At 40.4% G+C, this 18900-nt stretch overlaps 1 protein-coding gene across 15 annotated transcripts; it reads left to right on the forward strand.

Moving 5' to 3' along the window:
- The first annotated feature begins 7873 nt into the window (after nt 1-7873).
- Nucleotides 7874-17288, forward strand: LOC103712901 (Pentatricopeptide repeat (PPR) superfamily protein). Of its 15 annotated transcripts, XM_089924487.1 has the most exons (5): nt 7874-7997; nt 10809-10909; nt 11028-12281; nt 12393-12652; nt 14134-17288. In XM_089924487.1, exon 5 carries the CDS (start codon nt 14224-14226, stop codon nt 16141-16143), a length of 1920 nt encoding a protein of 639 aa, XP_089780613.1. In that variant the 5' UTR covers nt 7874-7997; nt 10809-10909; nt 11028-12281; nt 12393-12652; nt 14134-14223; the 3' UTR covers nt 16144-17288. The 15 variants fall into 15 exon arrangements, 13 of the variants coding, with proteins under 13 accessions (XP_089780613.1, XP_089780603.1, XP_089780602.1 ...); XM_089924477.1 differs by having other exon boundaries at nt 7875-7997; nt 8359-12281; XR_016396044.1 differs by lacking the exon at nt 14134-17288 and adding an exon at nt 8359-8429 and having other exon boundaries at nt 7890-7997; nt 10213-12281; nt 12393-12812.
- Nucleotides 17289-18900: the final 1612 nt, after the last annotated feature.

Genomic DNA, 18900 nt, shown 5'->3' on the forward strand with positions numbered 1-18900 from the left:
TCCCGAACCACCCAATCCGCTGTCCCATTGGCCTCTTTATACACATACTTTGCCGGCAGGGCCAGCCCATCATAGTTCATTGTCCGAATGTCCTTAAGCAGTGGATGGTAGTCGTCAACCCCATCTAGATTCTGCTAGATCCAACTAATGACTATCGCCGAATCGTCCTTGAGCAGTACAGCTCTAGCCTGCAGCACCTATCGAGCATAACTCAAGCCAGTCCAAGCCGCCCTCAACCCTCTATGATCCCTATTTGGTCTTTGGGTTTTTTTTTTCTTAAAAAAAAAGAGTAAAATTTGGCAATTGGTGTCAAATCCTTGAGAATGTGATATTCGTTTAGATTATTTCTCACATAAAACCATGACACAAATTTTATCCCCCCCAAAAAAAAATAATCATGATAGTAGATTTGGATGTAATAGTTGCAAGAATGCCGGGACCCTGGGGTGTGGGACCAACATTGGTGTGAAATCTACAGTAAGATTTCTAATATATCGACCTCCGAGGGCGATGGCTTTCTACATGTTGACACCCACATCAATGTCGTCAATACGGATGGGTCTGGCCCTTTAAAGGCTCTGGTGGTGTTCTCAAGGCTTGGTATGATAGCGCTGTCGGGGGAGAGATCTAAACTTAGGACCACCAGAGAGCGCATCTCTAAGCTGAGGTCACCTAAAAGAGAGAGTTGTTTTGAAGTCTTTTGAGGGGCCAGGGAAAAAGAAGGGGATGTGGGGGTTCCCTTCACATGAGCTATGAATGCACAGGAGTCACTGTGGGGCCATCTTCGAGCTTGAAATATGATTGGTCCCTCCTCCTTTTTTCTTTTTTTTTTTTTTAATTATGTACCTGGGTTTAGACAGCTTGGTACTGCTCCTATCATGGGTGATTTGCCTCTCTTGCTGTATTTGACCTTTGCCTGGTGGATTCCTTTGCATTTCTAAGCTCATGGAAGGTAATGGATGATGTACATGAGTAGTGATTAGGTTGCACTCTGTGCCAGTCCCAAGTCTTGATAAAATATATACATACATAGATAGACCTCTAACCCAATACCTAGGAGTATGGATGATACCAACCCAATAAGTAATCCACTGGATCTTACTTTTCTATCCTATAGACTGACTTAATTAACAGATGTTGAGCATGTATTAATTCTTTGTTGGACCAGTCTTAGGGATTCAGTTGCAGATCCAATCAAGGGACATCCTGTATGGGATGTCTCTCTCCACCACATTATATTATTATTTGAACATGCATCAGCATTGCAGTTAGAAGTTGCATGGTCTCTTTCCACTGGGTGTGACATCATAAGAGGGGTAGATAGGATGAATTGATGGAAAATCAGACATCTGTACATGTTTTGGTAATTTTTTGTATACTTTTTACATAAAGGAAATGAACCTTTGGAATTCCACCTACTTCATTAAGATAACTAGGAAATACGAGCTGAGAGAGGATCTACTTACAGCAAGAAGATATTTTCAGAAAAAGGTTAGGTTCTTGTAAGACACCAGAATTTCCTTGGATAGGAGAAATTATAGACTGTGGAGCTTTAACAATGCACTTGTGAATCTTAGCCAAGAGCAGTTTCCACAATTCAAGTCTTCACTCTCCCCTCTACTTGGAGAAATCAGACCTCCAGAGTTGTCATTTCAAATCCAGCAGTCACACTAGGTTTGAATTCGGATCTTGGAAGATCCAATGCCAGCATGACACGTTTGCATCCCCACCTAAAACTTCATCAAGTGGTGCTTATGAGAGTTGAACTTGGATCCCTCCTTGTGCCGAAGACAGCTTTTGTATGCTTATTTAGAAGGCAGGAGCCAATTGACAGGGGAGGAGTGAAGCATGGCCTGGACAAACACATTGTCTTGGAGACCACATCACGAGGGTGCTGTCCTACAAGAATTGATGGCTTTCTTGAATGACCCAGAAGAATTGTCATTGGTATGAGAACTAGGACCACAGGAACATCTCGTGGTAAAGCATCTTTGTTTTGACTGGCCCGAAGATAATTTTAACTGGAGATTCTTCAACTAGAAGCCTAATCAGCTGGAAGAAATGAATGCCTTTCTCATCATCATTTGAGAGACCTCCGAGTTTTCTTTCGCAAAGCTCATATATAGCATCGCATAGGTATAATTTCGTTCTAGGAGTAGGATTATTCTTAGCATTTACGTGCTTGGAAAGGCATAAAGGTTGAAATTAAAGTGACAGGTCGCATGATAGTTTGTAAATCGTAGCACTTTGCAATAAAAAATAATGCTACTAATAGAAGCAACGATGAGGTAGAGAGGACATGACTGCAATTCAAATTCTGTGGAAAGTTTTCAAGGTTCCATGGAAAATGTGTATGCCCAAAGTCATTAACTATCCTGACTAATTTGTTGTAGCTCCTCTTTTAGGATTTAACTGCAACTAATGTACCATATAGCTGTGAGGACCTGTATGCGCGTGTGTTTAGTCCTGCATCAATTATTCGTTGGGTAGATTTTAGGTACTTATATAAAATCAAGAAATCCAAATAATATCTTTCCGCTAGTCTTTTTGTGTGAGGTCTTTGGTTGTTACAAATAGTATCAGAGCAGACATGACCTATAACCAATATAGACTAGGGGACACTGTAGTACGGATTCATTGGGGCTGACCACGGGCAGAACGTGATGCTTATGATTAGATTTGAACCCTTAATCCAACGAAGATATTAGGGTTTAAACGGAAAGAGTATGTGAGGATCCATGCATGCATATGTTTAGTCCCACATCGGTTATTCGCTAGAAAGATCTTGGATACTTATACAGGATCAAGAAATCCAAATCATACCTTCCAGCTAGCCTTTTTGGATGAGATCCTAAATTGTTATAATAGCAAAGCTCGGTTTTGAGATATCTATTCATTCCATTGGACTTCCAGACGTGCCATGAAAGAAATTGAGCTATGATAGTCAGGTATCCATCAAGATGAGATCTACACTTAGATTCTGATATTTATCTCACTTCCAAAATCTTGATATCTAATAACTCGAGTACTTCTATGTGATATTGTGTCTCCATTTGACTGCAAGTTTCTTCTTCTCATATAGAGCTGTCCAAAGCTCTCCACCATTCATTCTGCTGCTACTGAAGTTACATATATCCACCTGAAAACTATGTTAATACTCTATAATTTACATATTTCCTTTGCTGACGTTTTTTTACAGGAAAAGCTTCGTTCCGTTAATCATGGTCTATCAACGAAAATAAAGATAAGAATTACTGCTTTTTGTCGTAGGGATGTTGTCATGTGCATCAAAAGAAAAGAAAGAACTGTGTGGATGGCATCCTCCCACGTCTCATGGTTCCATCCAAAGAAAGACTTTGTACTCGTCAAAGTCTACCTATATGTGCTTGCTGAATATAAAGCATTCAAGGTGAATTATTCGCTATCAGACGTCCATTTCATCCCACTATTTCCACTAGTTACTAAGAGGAAGAAAGCATAAGATTTTCGATGCGTCGCAACATCGACATGTACCAGACCAGGAGTCGAAAAGGATGCTCGTCCTTCCCTGTCTTGTGACTTTGGCATCAAACTTAGGGGTGAGATTTCCAGAGCCCAGGATTTTTGGCAGGTGAAAGTTAAGAGAGATTCACATTAACTACATTCCAACAATAATTCGACCCCTTATAACATATGGTCCCATTTATTTTATTATCGAAGTCGACATGATGCATTATACTGAAAGGAGTAGCAGTATTTGTATGCTCTTCGTACCACTAAGCCTGGCGATGCATTCTTTCCCAGTACTGAGGCAGTGAGAGATGAAAGGGAGAAAAAAATATGTAGAGGTGCTTTATTAATCTACCAAGTTTGGGACAGTACTCTGGTTCTACGAGGAGACTGCTGATTAAATGATCATAGCAATAGTAGTAGCCTAACGATTTTGATGCGATAGGCCATTTCTTAGCAACTTCATGACTCAAAATACAGTTCTCTGAATGCTCTTGGGGCTGTTCAACTAGTCCCCACCTAATGAAGAAAGTAAGGTGCAGTCCATGCTCTTGGTAGGCCATGTTGCCCCCCTCCTTGAGCCACCCTTTGGAATCACTAGTAGTACTGGTCCCGTTCAAAATTTTCTCCTGTTCCTAAGCTCTCTCTCTCTCTGTGTGTTTGTGTGTGTGTGTGGTATAGGAGCATTGTATTCCTCTCAAATAGTTTTCCAGCTTCTCTTGGCACTCTCAAGTAGGGCCCCTGATGGGCACTAGTTGTTGGAGAACCATTGGAGTTCCCAAAGAAAGATGCCATTGGCATGAAGTAAAGACAAGTACAACACCATGCATGCCTGGTTGTGGAAGTCTTATAAAAGAGTCACTATAGCATGACCTCCATGCTTTGGTATGCGAGCCAAAGCAGCCTTTTTGTTCCATTTTTGTATGACGCAGCTGAGGATATGAACCCCTAGGGAATGAAAGTCGCATATTTCTGCTTCACAAATAAAAACTTGCTACTGTTGGCTGATGGCGAACCTCATTCATCATCCTGCTTTAGACCATTCCACTCTTCCCTCATCAACCCTGCAAGTATTTAGTTATTAAACTACTTCAAATGGAAGCAAGATGGTGCTTTCATGGGCCACCATCTGATGGGTCAGGTCGAACCGCATCATTTATTCGTGCCACGGGAAAACAAGTCAATGCCATGCTAGGATACGATCACGACACGATGATCCTACGACAACCGCATTTGAGGATATTCTTGTGCACTGCATTATAAGTAGGTGCATGCTAGTTACAATAATCTTTTTATCATCAATCAAAATTTTAGTTCACATTCGTGGGGAGACGAAGTCGACATGCCCGCATCAACGTCTGAGATTGCAGTCGAACGATTTGAACTCATGCAGGTCTCTGGTGAACAAACTACTAAGAAACTTTAATTACCAGCTAAGGCCATAGTTACTGCTAAATGTTGTTTTCTATGAAATTAGTTGTATCTTAGAGGACTTTTGGAGTTAGAGCTTGCTTTGCTTTAATCAAAACTAGCTAAACATAGGAAAAATAAAGGATGGGACAGCTTTGTGAATCCACTGCTTGCTAGAAACATATAAACTAAGAGAAGGCCTATCACATCTCTGCAAGTCTCGTTGCAGGTTCTCTAAATCATTTCACGATTCTGGTGCACAATTTTCCAGAATAACAACTATGAGTCCACCAAACTTACCTCGTGAGTACGCTAAACAGCTCCAGTTTCCATAACAGAAGGGCGTGGCTTTAATTCATGCTCCTTCGGTCAAAGAGGTAGGATTGGTCTCATCTTCTCGCCATTATGAGCAGCAATGGTCTGTGCTCATTGGCTAACACTTAGGATTCCATTGCCTTTTGCTTAGAAAGTGGAGCAACTATTTTGGATGATACAATCTCACAAGACGGCATGATTGATTTGGCCTCTTTTTTTCTCAATCTCCTTGATTTTTGGCAAGCTCTATAAAGTATTCAAATGAATTTGAAACTAGTAGCAAGGACCACAAGCATTCTGCTGGACCACCAACATGACTCCTGACAACATCTTGATCCAGGCCATTCACTTGATGGCCCAAGTCCTGAAGGGCCAGCAGTAAAAGGCTTCATTGAAGGTGGGGAGTTACCGACCATTGATAGCTTGGCTAGCTTTAGACAGCTAGCAAAGCCAAATGCTTCAGTCTGGATATTGGAGTACCACTGGAGGAAACATCATTTAGTTTCATATTTGGGACCATGGCACCTCCAAAAGGTGGTACAGCGTAGATCGGGTGGTCGGGGTTAAGTCCTCATTAGATATTGATGGGCCCATGAATTGTGCTACTAGATTGATAATAAATTTTGGCGATAAACCTCAGGATTATTTAGTCAGCCTTGTGTCATTATTCTTTGATGTCATGTTGAGTGGATTTGAGTTTTCTGAAGGAAGGGTTGTGTGTTACTTTTGAAGGATATTGGGGCTTTTGGGTGGCTCAGCAATTAGGCTCCCCTTAGCTTGGTCACTGGGGATGTTGGCAGCTCCGAAGTTAGACGCCATGTATTTCTATATCAATTTAGCTTGAAATAGAATGATGAAGATTTAGGGGGGAAAAGAATGGTCAAGAAGAAAGCAAAGCTCTTTTATGAAATTTAAACTTGCTTTCGCCCTAGCTAGCTAATTAAGTAAGACCGTAGCCATGAGTTGATTCCTTTAACTAACTGCCAATAACTTCTTATCATGTTTAAAGGCCTGCAAGCATGAGATTAAGTATGCCCTACTTGAGGAATGCTAGAGTGAGAGGAGAGTGTAGGAAAAGAATTTGGAAGTGCTTGAATCATCTTTAAAAAGTATATAACTGGGACATCAAAGTGTTCCCAATAGACAGCATTCCCTGTAGTCCAAGAATTTTCTCCTTTAACTGCAAGATTCATTTTGCATTGGGCCTAAAAGCTGATATCTCATGATATATGACTTTATAGTGACTGAGGTAAAACAAGCCAATGTCTTATATGCAGTAAAACTAGCATAGCATAAATGAAAGTAATTCAACTAGTGGTTAATTTGCTAGATAGCTAGCTGGCTATTAGTTAGTTATTTTGGGCATTGTTCATTGATCAAGAACCGAGAATAATAACTGAAATAGTTCAGATTTTTTTTTCTTTTTTTCAATTGGTTTTTCAACACAGAGAATAGTATGGGGTACACAATTCAAGGGCTAGCCCTCTACTGGTGACATGTCATATGGCCGCAGAAGACAAATAGGAAGATAGTTTGATGCCCCACAATCCACTTCACTCATATGTATATGTCTGGATTCTCATAATTGCAACCTCCTGCAATTCAGTGGATCTTCAAAACTGGCATATATTAGAAGAATCCCCAAGCTATCAGAATTTTAAGTATTGCCCACCATGTATCTCCATTAAAGTATTTCTGTTTCACTATTAAAGTGCTCCTTCATACTTGTGCTTATAAATCCATTGATGATCTTCACAACACTGTAACTTGGTCATTAGTTGTATTTAGTATATATTAGTTATTTTTGAGAATTAATCCTCAAGAAGCATTTTATTTGTTGATGATTCCAAGGGGACAGGTCTTTTCTCTATGTTAGGCTGTGTTTGGTTAACTGTGAGAAGATAGGTGAGAACTCAAATTGCCAAGGTAAGTTCCCCACCAACTAAAGTCATCTCCTCCACTTTTTAGTATGTGTTTTGTTTCGTAAAATGGGCATCCAAAATTATTTCAGACATGCGGAAAATCATGCAGGCGTTTGGTTATCCCAAAGTCATCCAAAATGAGTTTTTTTAAGAGTGGAGTCTTGCTAGAAATTATCCTGATTTATTTTGAAGTTTTATTCAAGAGAGCCAAACAAGGATACAACTCAAAGAAAATCGTAGATAATATCCATTTACGACGATCGATATATATAAAAATCATATAGTAGCATGTCGATACTATAGAAAAAAGGCTTAATGTGTTTTAAAAGCCTCCCTTTAACATCCTTCCAAACTAAGGTGTTTAAATTAGACCGTAAAAACTAACACCTACAAGATATTCAACCATTATAGATTTGTAGTCTAATTGCTAAAAAGAACTTATTGAGTGGCTAACCATTTATTGGACTTAAATTGGAACTTGTGACCAATTACAATTACAAGGCCAAATTTTTAATTTTCCTTGGCAACTTCTAATCTTCTTTAAAGTTGGGGTGGAAGTGGAAGAAATTTATTTGGTATCTACAGCCTATTAGGGGTTAAATAAATTGATGATAGTACTGTCGGCAAGTCGGTTACCGATATTAGCTCAAATAATTTTTCCCGTTTCCCCTTCCGCTGTCCTAGCGGTTCCCTTCAATTCTTTTTTTTTTTTTTGCTAAACCGTTCCCTTCAATTCTTGGACGGTTAGTTTAAGCTCCCACTCCGTGGCCGCTCAACGTAGAGCCTTCTGCGCCCGTATACAAAACAACGAAATTGGGGTAGAAGACTTCGAAATTTCTTCCAGTTTTAAGCGATCCAAAGGTGAGGTCTTGATCCCTAAGCTTCTCGTTTTTACCATTTTAAGCTAAATTGTTCCAGAAACCCTAATCTTTTCTTCGTTTCCCCATTGTCTCCTCGAATTTACTATAAGATCCATGGTATAGTTGTTCTTTTTGACGACAGATCATCTGATCGAAACCCTAGTTCTGAATCCCCTTGAGAAATGAACTCATAATTAGTATTCAACTGGTTTGGTTATAACCCCTAGCTGCAATTTCTCGGTTGGAATGAGTTCTTTTTGGTTGTCTTATTTGTTATAGTTTTGCCGTTTTGGCTCTCTTGATGAGTGCGGTCGTCTATGGATTTCGTGTAGAATATCATGCAGTTTTTTTCTCTTTTTCAGCGATTGGTTAAATGAAAGACAGAAAGAATACTTCTTTCTGGAAGCGTGTACTGCTGAATTGTGTTTTGCAGGTCCATGCTCACCGATCTTTATCTATTTTGGTCACATAAATGGGTGTATTCCTTAGTTGAAGTGCTTTTTGCTTGATACTAAGTTGGATGAATGTTGGCTATGCGGTACTCTTTGAATCAGGCTTTGGACATTTATGTGTGTTTCTTTGATTGCTTAGGTGCGGTTCATGTTCATTTCTTGGATAATAATATGCTATTTGCAAGGAGTATGTTCACTTAGTGAAGCACAAATGCATACCCCCAAACCAAAATATGTTTTTTTTAACTGAATATCTGGACAATTTATTTTTATCTGCTTGTTAGCTTTCTGCAGCTTACAAAATCCAGGGGAATATTTATTTGAAGTAATGGTCATTGACTTTGATTAATAGCTTATTGATAGCCATGAAGCTCTCTTGCAGTTCACTCACTCTTGTCACTTTGATCTATATAGGCCTAATGGAACTTTTATTTGTTCCTAAATAATCTATAATATGGTACGCCATCTCGATACTGGTGCCACCCTGTTACTGGGTCGGTATGCCCAGTACGGAGGCCGGTTTAGTGTACCGAGTGTCAATATTGCCCCATACCACGTATTGGTATTGAATCAGCACGGTACACCTCCGTACCGTTCGGTTTGGTATGGCATGGCATACCTTGATATGTAATTTCTCCTTCTAAAAATTGATTCTTTTTTTTTCTCTATTTTGAAAGTTGTTGCATGTTCGATCTTTTAAGGTCCATAACCTAATTATAATCATCAATGATATCACCATAACCCATTGCATGCCAGTGATTCAATTTTGCTTTCAACAACACCCCGTACCGGTGCTACACTAGCACGGTGTTGGTATGGCACGATACAAAATTTTTTTTGTGCATCGAGTGTCGGTACGCTACGTGTACCGAGTACAGGTACCAAATCAGTACGGTACACCCCGTACCATCTGGTTCGCGCTGGTACGTACCATGGCAGCACCTATTATATTGCTTATGTTATATGCACAGCAGTAAATGGTTTTATCTCAGGTATGTTACCATGATAGATAAAGGTTATGTCAGGTACCATACCATGATACACAAAGTTTGACCAAAGTAGCCTGAAACAGAAGTAGGTATAGGTGTAGATCTAGGTGTTGGAATGAGTAAGTGGACTTTTGTAAAATAAAATATCAGGAAGTGCAAACAACTAAACGCATATAAAATAAAATATCCCCAAATACTCTAAAGTAGCTAGGATATACTTATCTGGATACTGTATTTTAGAGAGTACATGCTACATGTACTATGCAAACGTAGAAGGCAATCAATACGATAACTTGATTCAACTGTATATGTAAAGGACGGAAAATACTTGGTTAAAAACCCACTTAGAAGCATTAATGCAGGCATGGTTGAGGCCAAAATCCTAAAGCTAGCTAGGCACCCCAAGGGTAAGATTTCTGGTTACAAAACGTTTGATATTTTTTGGACAGAAATATACCTTAATAAAGCAACTATCAAATCTTATGAATAACCAACACAAATGACCATATTTTTATTTCATGTCTTGAACTGAAACAAGACTACTGAAAGCCAGCACATAATGAGAAGGATGTCTTCGAAGGATCACTAAAAACTGATTGTTTGCCTTGCAACTTTTTGTTAGTGCTGTGTGATGCTTAGCCACCTTGGTCTTGGGTGTTTCAAGGATATCCTGTTCAATTCATCGCTATCAATTTTTTCGCAAGCTAGACCATATAATTTTCTTTTGCTTTAAGTTTTTTGCCTTATTGTGATATGTTATATTGCATTTTGCTAGCCTCTTCCTATTTATCAAACATGGAAACAAGAAGGGATAAAGTGAACCCAAAAAATTGAAATGGAATCCAAGCAGAAATTTGCAAAAATCATCCAATACAGGTAGCTGAGAGAAGAATGCCAGATAATCATAGTTTCAGTATTGTATTTTTTGTATATATGACATTATTGATCTCTCTACAAACTCGAGTGAAGCGAACAGTCAGCTGCAAGAAAAGGGCATACAGGTAGCATGTTCAAGTAGACAGGCTAATTTATTATTTTTATTGAAATATGCTCATGCTTGCAATCATAAAAAAAAATCATGAGTACTTATTTGAAAAGATATAGTTCCAGTTTGAAATCCAAAATCGAGAAAAAAAAGCTCCTCCCGATCATCATTAAAAAACTTTAAGAGTGTCTTCTTAAATTGTATTGTCAAAATTTATTTGGGATATCTTTATGGCTATCTGTGTTCTCTTTCAACATCTTGATGGTTAAGCGAAAGAGTATCCAACCTGTCCGTGCACTAATATTGGCCTTGGTATGGAAATTGCAAATATACTGATTTTTTTTCTCTCTTTCTTTATTGTTTCCTTATATTTCATAACTTTTCAGGCAAAAGATTATGGAAATGCATTGCAGGAAAGGTCTCAGAGATTGAACGTGACATGTGTTTAATGGAATTTCTTGTGCTAAAATCATGCATGCAGAACATGGTACTCGGAGTTCATACATATGCAAGTATATATAATATTTTCCAGATGATGATGCTCTCATCTTTTATTCTCTTGATCGCTATTCTAGTAACATGAACTGTCTCTTTTGCTCTTAAAGATTGGAAACAAGGTGTAAGGTTTTGAAAGGATTATAGCAAACTGTGTGAAGTTCTATCGTCAAACTAAGAGATCTGGAATCAGCATGCAGAGATTTGGTGAAAATGTATGTTTGACATTATATGATTGTCTAAGGTTCTGAAGGTATACGTATCTGGTTTTCTTTTATCTGTGCTACTATTGGATGCAGTATTTTTTTCTATCATCGATTATTAAAGACGTATATTGTGAGGACCCGTGCGGGCGTGTGCTTAGTCCCACATTGGTTATTTGCTGGGTAGATCTTGGATACTTAAACAGGATCAAGGAACCCAAATAACACCTTTCGGCTAGCCTTTTTGAATGAGATCCTGGGTTGTAACAAATGATATCAGAATAAACCCAGCCCATAACCTATGTGGACTAAAGGACACTGCAGCACGGATCCATTGGGGTTGACCATGGGCCGATTGTGGTGTTTATGATTAGATTTGAATGGATTTGAACCCTTAGCCTGACGAGGACGTCAGTGCTTGAACGGGAGGAGTATGTCAGAACCTGTGTGGGCGTGTGTTTAGTCCCACATCAGTTATTTGCTGGGTAGATCTTGGATACTTATATAAGATTAAGGAACCAAAATAATACCTTCCAGCTAGCTATTTTGGGTGAGGTCCTAGATTGTTACAAGTAGTATCAAAGCGGATCCGGCCCATAACCTATATAGACTAGGAAACACTGCAACACAGATTCATTGAGGCTGACCACAAGTCGATCGTAGTATTTGTGATTAGATTTGAATGGATTTGAACCCTTAGCCTGACAAGAACGTCAGGGCTTAAATGGAAGGAGTATGTGAGGACCCGTGTGGGCGTATGTTTAGTCTCACATCGGTTATTTGCTGAGTAGATCTTGGGTACTTATACAGGATCAAGAAATCCAAATAATACCTTTCGGTTAGCCTTTTTGGGTAAGGTCCTGGGTTGTGATATATATACTAGGCAGTCGAGTTGCATAATAAAGCTACAGACTGGGAAAAAAACGACATGTTAGAGTAAGTATCTAGTGATCAACCATGGGTAGGTAGTAGGTTTGTATGGTTCAGAGGCACAATCTCATGTTTATATTCAGCTTCCACCCCTACGATGCAGCATTCATGAAACACAGGGTCTCTATTATGATGATGGGAACGGATTGATTCTTGCCCCAACATCTGATCAGGTAGTGTAACACGCGTTCAAGGAACATCAATTGCACCCCGCTCCACGGCATTAATAAGGTGGTCCCTGACCTTCACTGTGTGGGTTACATAGTTATTTTTATAGGCTTCTTAGATGTATTTTCCAGGTTGAGATGTTATCAATTACCTGGAGGGGACCTACTGTTGCAGGTTTTATCATGGAACGTTGGTCCATCTACTCAGCTTGATCCACCAAAATCAGATTCAATCAGTGAAGCACCAGTTTTATTTATTTGATATTCTCTGGATAAGAAGGTCATAGGGATCCAGCGATCGAATCATGAGATTCAGTTTAAAAATGGGGAAACTGGTGAGAGCTTTACTCGAAGATGCAGGCAAGGTTCTGAAAGCATACTTGGCTTTTTCTGGACAGGCTGCTCATCTTGTGACATCATATTCATAAAGACAAGGTACATTCCCAAGCCTCCTGGTGTCTGATAAGTGGCGTGTCAAACTTACATGAATGTAAAGAAGGCAGCAACTTTTCTTTGAAGTTATATTGGCTATGAAACTTGCATTTTTATTCAGGGTTCTCATACATATCTCAATATATGTTTCATGCATTTCTTATAATCGACCTTATAGTTAACTTCTGATGAGTGAACGAATGAATGAATACTATCTTCTAGATCGAGAATCCGTATAGAAGTTTTTATTCATGCATTTGGAACCTCTAATCAGGGGAGGCAATTATTACATCACAAAAATCTTGATGGCATTTTATTTTTCATATTTGCTTCTATCTTCATATGAAAGAAAAGTTTTAGATTGTAACAATCCCTTGTGATCGCAATTGATTGGTGTACAGAGGGATGAATACTTCCTTAATTCATTGTGATCAAACAGGCTGCAACTTTATTGGACTTCTGCCGTCTTTTTGGCAAAGAAGAGACTTTGGAACATATTTTATTGGAATGCTCTATTGCAAAAACCTTAAAGACTCTTTGAGCCCGATGGCATCTTTCTTTTCATCCAAAAGGCCTACAGATGCCCAGCACTTATTGCTAATGGAGAATGGCTCCTTAGGTCCGTTAGGAATGAATAAAATCTTCCAAAATCTAACCAATGATCCCTTGTGTGTAGCTCGTCAAACCATGCAAATGGCCAAGGAATTTTGTGAAATAACTTCGGGCTTGTCTCCATCCCAGCGGCACTAGGATATCTGCAGCTCAAGTAGCTCACCTCCTCAATTTCCCGTATTAGTTCATTGGGTTATCCCTTTCCCACGGCTTGGTGAATGTAACCTTCGATGGCTCTTTCAAAGGAGGACTTTCTGATACTGGTTGCATTATCTTGGCAAAGTTGTTCGAGTAGGATTAATAGTCGTTCCATCTACTATGGTTGTACTTGCTGAATTATAGGCTGCTTGGGAGAGGCTAATGACTACCTTCTTCATTCTAAATTGTACCAAGGTCGTCTTAGAAGATTATTCTATCGCTGTTATCAATGACACTTCTATCTCTCATTCTCGTCATCCACTCCTCCAAGATGTTCGAAACAAAGCTTCGAGACTGAATTCATTTCCAATGGCATACATTTTTAGAGAAGCCAACTCTGCAGCTGATTGGCTAGCCAGAAGACATGTCAATGGTGATTATAATGATGCATCTAATATTCATGCTGATTTATCTATCTTAATACAATTCGATGCCATGGGTTGTGCGTTCGTTTATTCTTAATCTTTCCCTAGCATCCTCCATTGTACCCAAAAAAAAATGCTGCAACTTACACACTTCCCTTGAATTACACTTATTTTAGTCAATGCACAAAATATTAGTAACGGATCATAACCATACAATTTAATAAATACAAATTGGTCCAATAAAATTCATTCACAAGTTCAAAACAGACTATATGTATGTAAAAATATAACCCTTGTCATCAATTTCAGGAGTCAGGTTTTTGGGGCATGAGGACAAAAAACGTTACAAAGCAGCAACCCGTGGCTTAAACCCCGGCCGCGGACCCTATTCTTCTCAAGATGAGTGTCTTCTGCAGCCGCCTGGGGCGGCGAGGCCTCGCGTGCATCGCCGCCGCTCGCCGGCCACCTTGCAATGCGCCATCCTCCGCCGTCGATCCTTCCTCCGCCCCACCGCCGGCCGTCGAGCCACCTCCCTCCGTTCCCGAGCCCCACGCGGATTCCATCGTCGCTTCCGTCCTCCGCTCCCAATGGACCTCCCTCGATACCCTCCTCCCCACCCTCTCCCCTCCCCTCGTCTCCGCCGTCCTCCTCCACCTCCGCCGCTACCCGGACATCATCCTCCCTTTCCTCCACCGCCTCGGCCTCCACCGCCTCGACCTCCGCTCCCTGTCCATCGCCGCTTCCCTCCTATGCTCCCTCCGGCCGCCGAACCCCGCCTTCAACCTCCTCAAAGAGGCGATCGCCACTGGCCGCTTCGACTCCTCCCAGAAGTTCTTCAACGCTCTGGTGGCCGCCGGCGAAGAACTCAAGCCATCCAAGCCCCAACTGGTGTTCGATCTTCTCCTCAGGGCCTATCTCGATTCGGGTCAGATCCAGGAAGCCCTTGACGTGTTTTATTTAATGAAAGACGCTAACTTTCTTCCAAAGATCGAATCTTGCAACTGTTTATTGAGTGCCTTCTTGAAATCACACCAAACGGAAAAGGCTTGGGTTTTGTATGCTGAAATGTTTCGGATGAGGATCCCGTCGTCAGTAGTGACCTTCAATATTATGATCAATGTGTTGTGCAAGGAAGGGAAACTCAAAAAGGCGAAAGCTTTCATCCAGTTCATGGAGAGTTCGGGTGTTCGGCCGACCGTTGTCACGTACAATACAATAATTCACGGGCATTGCTCGAGGGAAAAGGTCCAAATGGGCCTCGAGATGTTGGATGTAATGAAGGAGAAGGGTATCAAACCCGACGCATACACTTATGGCACTCTCATATCGGGGATGTGTAAAGAAGGGAGGGTTGAAGATGCTTCGGTGATGTTCGATGATATGTTGGAGAGAGGTTTGATTCCAAGTGCTGTCAATTACAATGCTTTGATTGATGGGTATTGTAACAAGGGGAAATTAGATGTTGCTTTTCGATACAGGGATGAGATGGGGAGGAAAGGGATTGAGCCAACTGTTTGCACGTATAATTTGCTCGTGCATGCATTGTTCATGGAGGGGAGGAATGAGGAAGCTAATGCATTGATTAAGGAGATGGAGGCGAAGGGAATGGCGCCCGATGCGATAACATATAACATTTTAATAAATGGGTATTGCAAGGAAGGGAATGTAAAGAAGGCCTTTGATGTTTTTGAAGAAATGTCAAGGAAAGGGGTTCGGCCAACCATGGTGACCTACACGTCTTTAATTTATGTTCTTTGCAAGAGGAGTCGAGTAACCGAGGCAGATAGGATGTTCAAAGAGGTAACAGAGAAGGGTCTCTATCCAGATCTCGTGATGTACAATGCCTTGATTGATGGCCATTGTGCGAATGGAAACATGGAGCGGGCATTTCAGCTTTTGAAGGAGATGGAAAGTAAGAGACTTGCTCCTGATGAAGTTACCTACAATACACTGATGAGAGGGCTCTGCTTGTTGGGGGAAGTTGAAGAGGCTCGTAAGTTAATCGATGAGATGAGCAGACAGGGTATCAAACCTGATTTAATCAGTTATAATACACTGATTAGTGGTTATAGCAGGAGAGGTGATGTCAAGGATGCTTTTAAGGTTAGGGATGAGATGTTGAGCAAGGGATTCAATCCTACACTTCTTACATACAATGCCCTCATACAAGGGCTGTGTAAAAATGGGGAAGGTGATCATGCTGAGGGTCTCCTCAAAGAGATGGTGAACAAGGGCATTACTCCAGATGATAGTACTTACATTTCACTGATAGAAGGGCTCAGCAATGGTGAAGACTGCGCGAAGAATGAAAATGTGTAAATCTATGCATTCAATTCAATTCTCCTGCTTCAATGCTAGAGCTCCACTCCCTCCACCACACCTCCTCCCCATTGTTCTCCTCCCTAATCCTAAGGCAGCTAAGTCTTGTCCTCAGCATCCCTCTCTTCATCCCCGCTCCTCATAGCCCATGGAGCCTCTTCAACAAGATCAAATTCACTCCACTCTGCTCCGCCCCCTTCACCTACTCCCCATTGCGAGTATCTTTCCATCTCCCTCACCTTCCTCATCTACTCTTGTTCACATTCCTTTTCAACTGCCTCAGTGCTATATCTTTGCGACTCCTCATGTTCCACCTCGACTTGGCCAACTGCATGGGTTCCCAGGGGCTGCACCACCTACTCCTTCAAATTGTAATCATTCGACCACTTGCAACCATGCTAGCGGGCATTTGTTATTTACAGAGCTGCATCTTTAGCTTCGATTCTGCGCCATTGACCCTGGAGTTCATTCTAGAAAGCTGCTTCGTGAACTTGGGAGACAGGCACAAGGTAGTCTGATGCCATAGAGATGAATGAGTTGCTTGATCGATCTAAGTCACTCGGGAACCTTTAATTCAGCTGGTTCTTGGCGGGTGCTATGGTCTTCTCAACGACGTTGTACTTGTTCACGATGAAAAGTACCTCAAGATGACTGAATATGAGTCCCTGATGATGACAAAGGAGGAAACACTTTAATCATAGAGGATGGTTGGAGAATTGTAGTGGAGAAAAGGACTGAAGTCCATGGAACTGGAAAGATAAGAGAAAGGTGTTATTATCAGGCTTTAGATTTTTTTTTTTAATCTTTTGTTCAAATTTTATATTTGTTTACAACAAATGAGTTGGTGGTTGGACTGGGTTTTCCTGCTCTTCTTCTGAGGTTGGTGGTTTCTCGGGTGCCAGTTGTGTTTCAGCGTCTAAAGAAACTAAGAAAGTTCAACTACTGTAGTCCATCTGTGGTATTTCTTCTCTTTGACATCATTTGTCTGGGCTTCTTGTGGTTGGCAGGTTTGTGCAGGCTAGGCATGCCCTCTGATAATTAGCAATATGAAATGCCTTGTAATTTTTGATGATATAATTGTAAAGCTATTTATAATCGTGTGACATTAAGAGATTGCAGGTATATAGCTCTGTAAATTTGGCTAATCACTATATACCTTGCTGGTTTTCTTCTCTCACTCGAGATATTATGCAACAAATCTTATCCTTGCTATGAGCATCATGAGAAAATTACATGTCCAGTTTCTTCGAGCGGAAAATTATTCTTCCACTAGGACTAGGTTGACTCAAGATTGCTTTCGAAGGGTCCAAAGCTCCATTCCAATCTCCGCCGGCTCCATTCCTGACTTTTATCACTACCATCTCGACTCTTGCGTGCTCTCTCCTTCCAATCCCAACTCCCACCCCAACCAACCAGTGAGGTATCACTGAAGAACGAATCAGAACACTATCCCTTAAATGATGGATTACTCGATATGTTTCATGTATCTCTTGAAACCATAGAGCCAAAGCATATCCTTCCTTCTCATTCTCATTACAAACAAAAAGCACTAATGGCCTGAAACTAACTAGTCTTTACCTCTTAGCCGTTTAGGCTGCTTTTACTGCTTAGCTGCTGAGGCTTTTTTGGCCTGTCGATGGAGGTTATTGGTTAAGGTTTATATAAGAAGCTCAGGTTCAGATTCTCAAAGCAGCCAAGCAAATAACCAGCAAGAATAGATTTTTGCGAGAAGATTTTTCTCCTTTGGCCTGAACCTAACTAGCCTTTACTATTTATTCGATAGGTTACTGGTTAAACTCTACATAAAAAGTAGAGGTTTAGGAACTCAATATAGATAATTAAATAAGCTAACGAGAATAGCCCTTTGTAAGAAAGATCCTACACCTCTGGTGTTTCCACTCTCTCCTTCTTTCATTTTCTCTTCGAGGCACAAAGTTTTGCAAAATAGATTCTTCTCCTCCTATGTTTAACCCTCTACTTTTCTTTTGCATTCTCTCTCTACTTTCGTGCTCGATAACCAAATTAGTCTTTTGCATCACACCTCTATCTGATTGCACTTAATGATAAGAGGTTGAGTTTTGTACCTTGGGTACGATATCGTAGGAGACACATAAGAGGCAAAAATTGTTTTTAGGATAACGTATTCTACACACCTCGAATCCAAGTACACCATCTAATCCTAACTTTATAATATTGTATTTATCAATATATTTTATAATTTATTTTTTCAATTTTATTTCCAAATAGAACGATATAGATACTTAATGTAGCATTTCAATTCCATTATGGATTTGTAAAACTCTATCTATGCTCGTTTATTTTACATTCATCATCTTTTCTTAACTAATAGTTGGATACTAAATATGTGTAAATCATAAGTAAAACTGTAATTAGCAACTTTATGTCATTGACGATCATAGTTTTTCCTTTTTATTGGGGGATCTAACCGCTGATAATGGCGATCTTATGCATTAGAGCTGTTATAAGGGATCCATGTTGGACAATTTTTTTAATCAGCTAATACTTGGAATCCTGCCATGTTTGGCTAGTCCAACTCCCACGACAGACTTTGAGCAAAGTGGAGATGGGTTCTGTTTGGGCGGACCTTCATTATGTTCGACGTGATGTATAAGCCAGCTTTTATTATTCTGGAGGGTGACTCGGCCATGGTTATCAGTTGGATTCAGAAGGGCCAAGAGATAACAACTGCGTCCACCAATTGCTCCGAGATATTTGGACAATGTTGAAGAACAGAGG

Source organism: Phoenix dactylifera, chromosome 7 (assembly GCF_051530095.1).
Source record: "Phoenix dactylifera cultivar Ajwa chromosome 7, Ajwa_hap1_PhDact_Kaust_v1.1, whole genome shotgun sequence".
In the NCBI taxonomy this organism is placed as follows: Eukaryota; Viridiplantae; Streptophyta; class Magnoliopsida; order Arecales; family Arecaceae; genus Phoenix; species Phoenix dactylifera.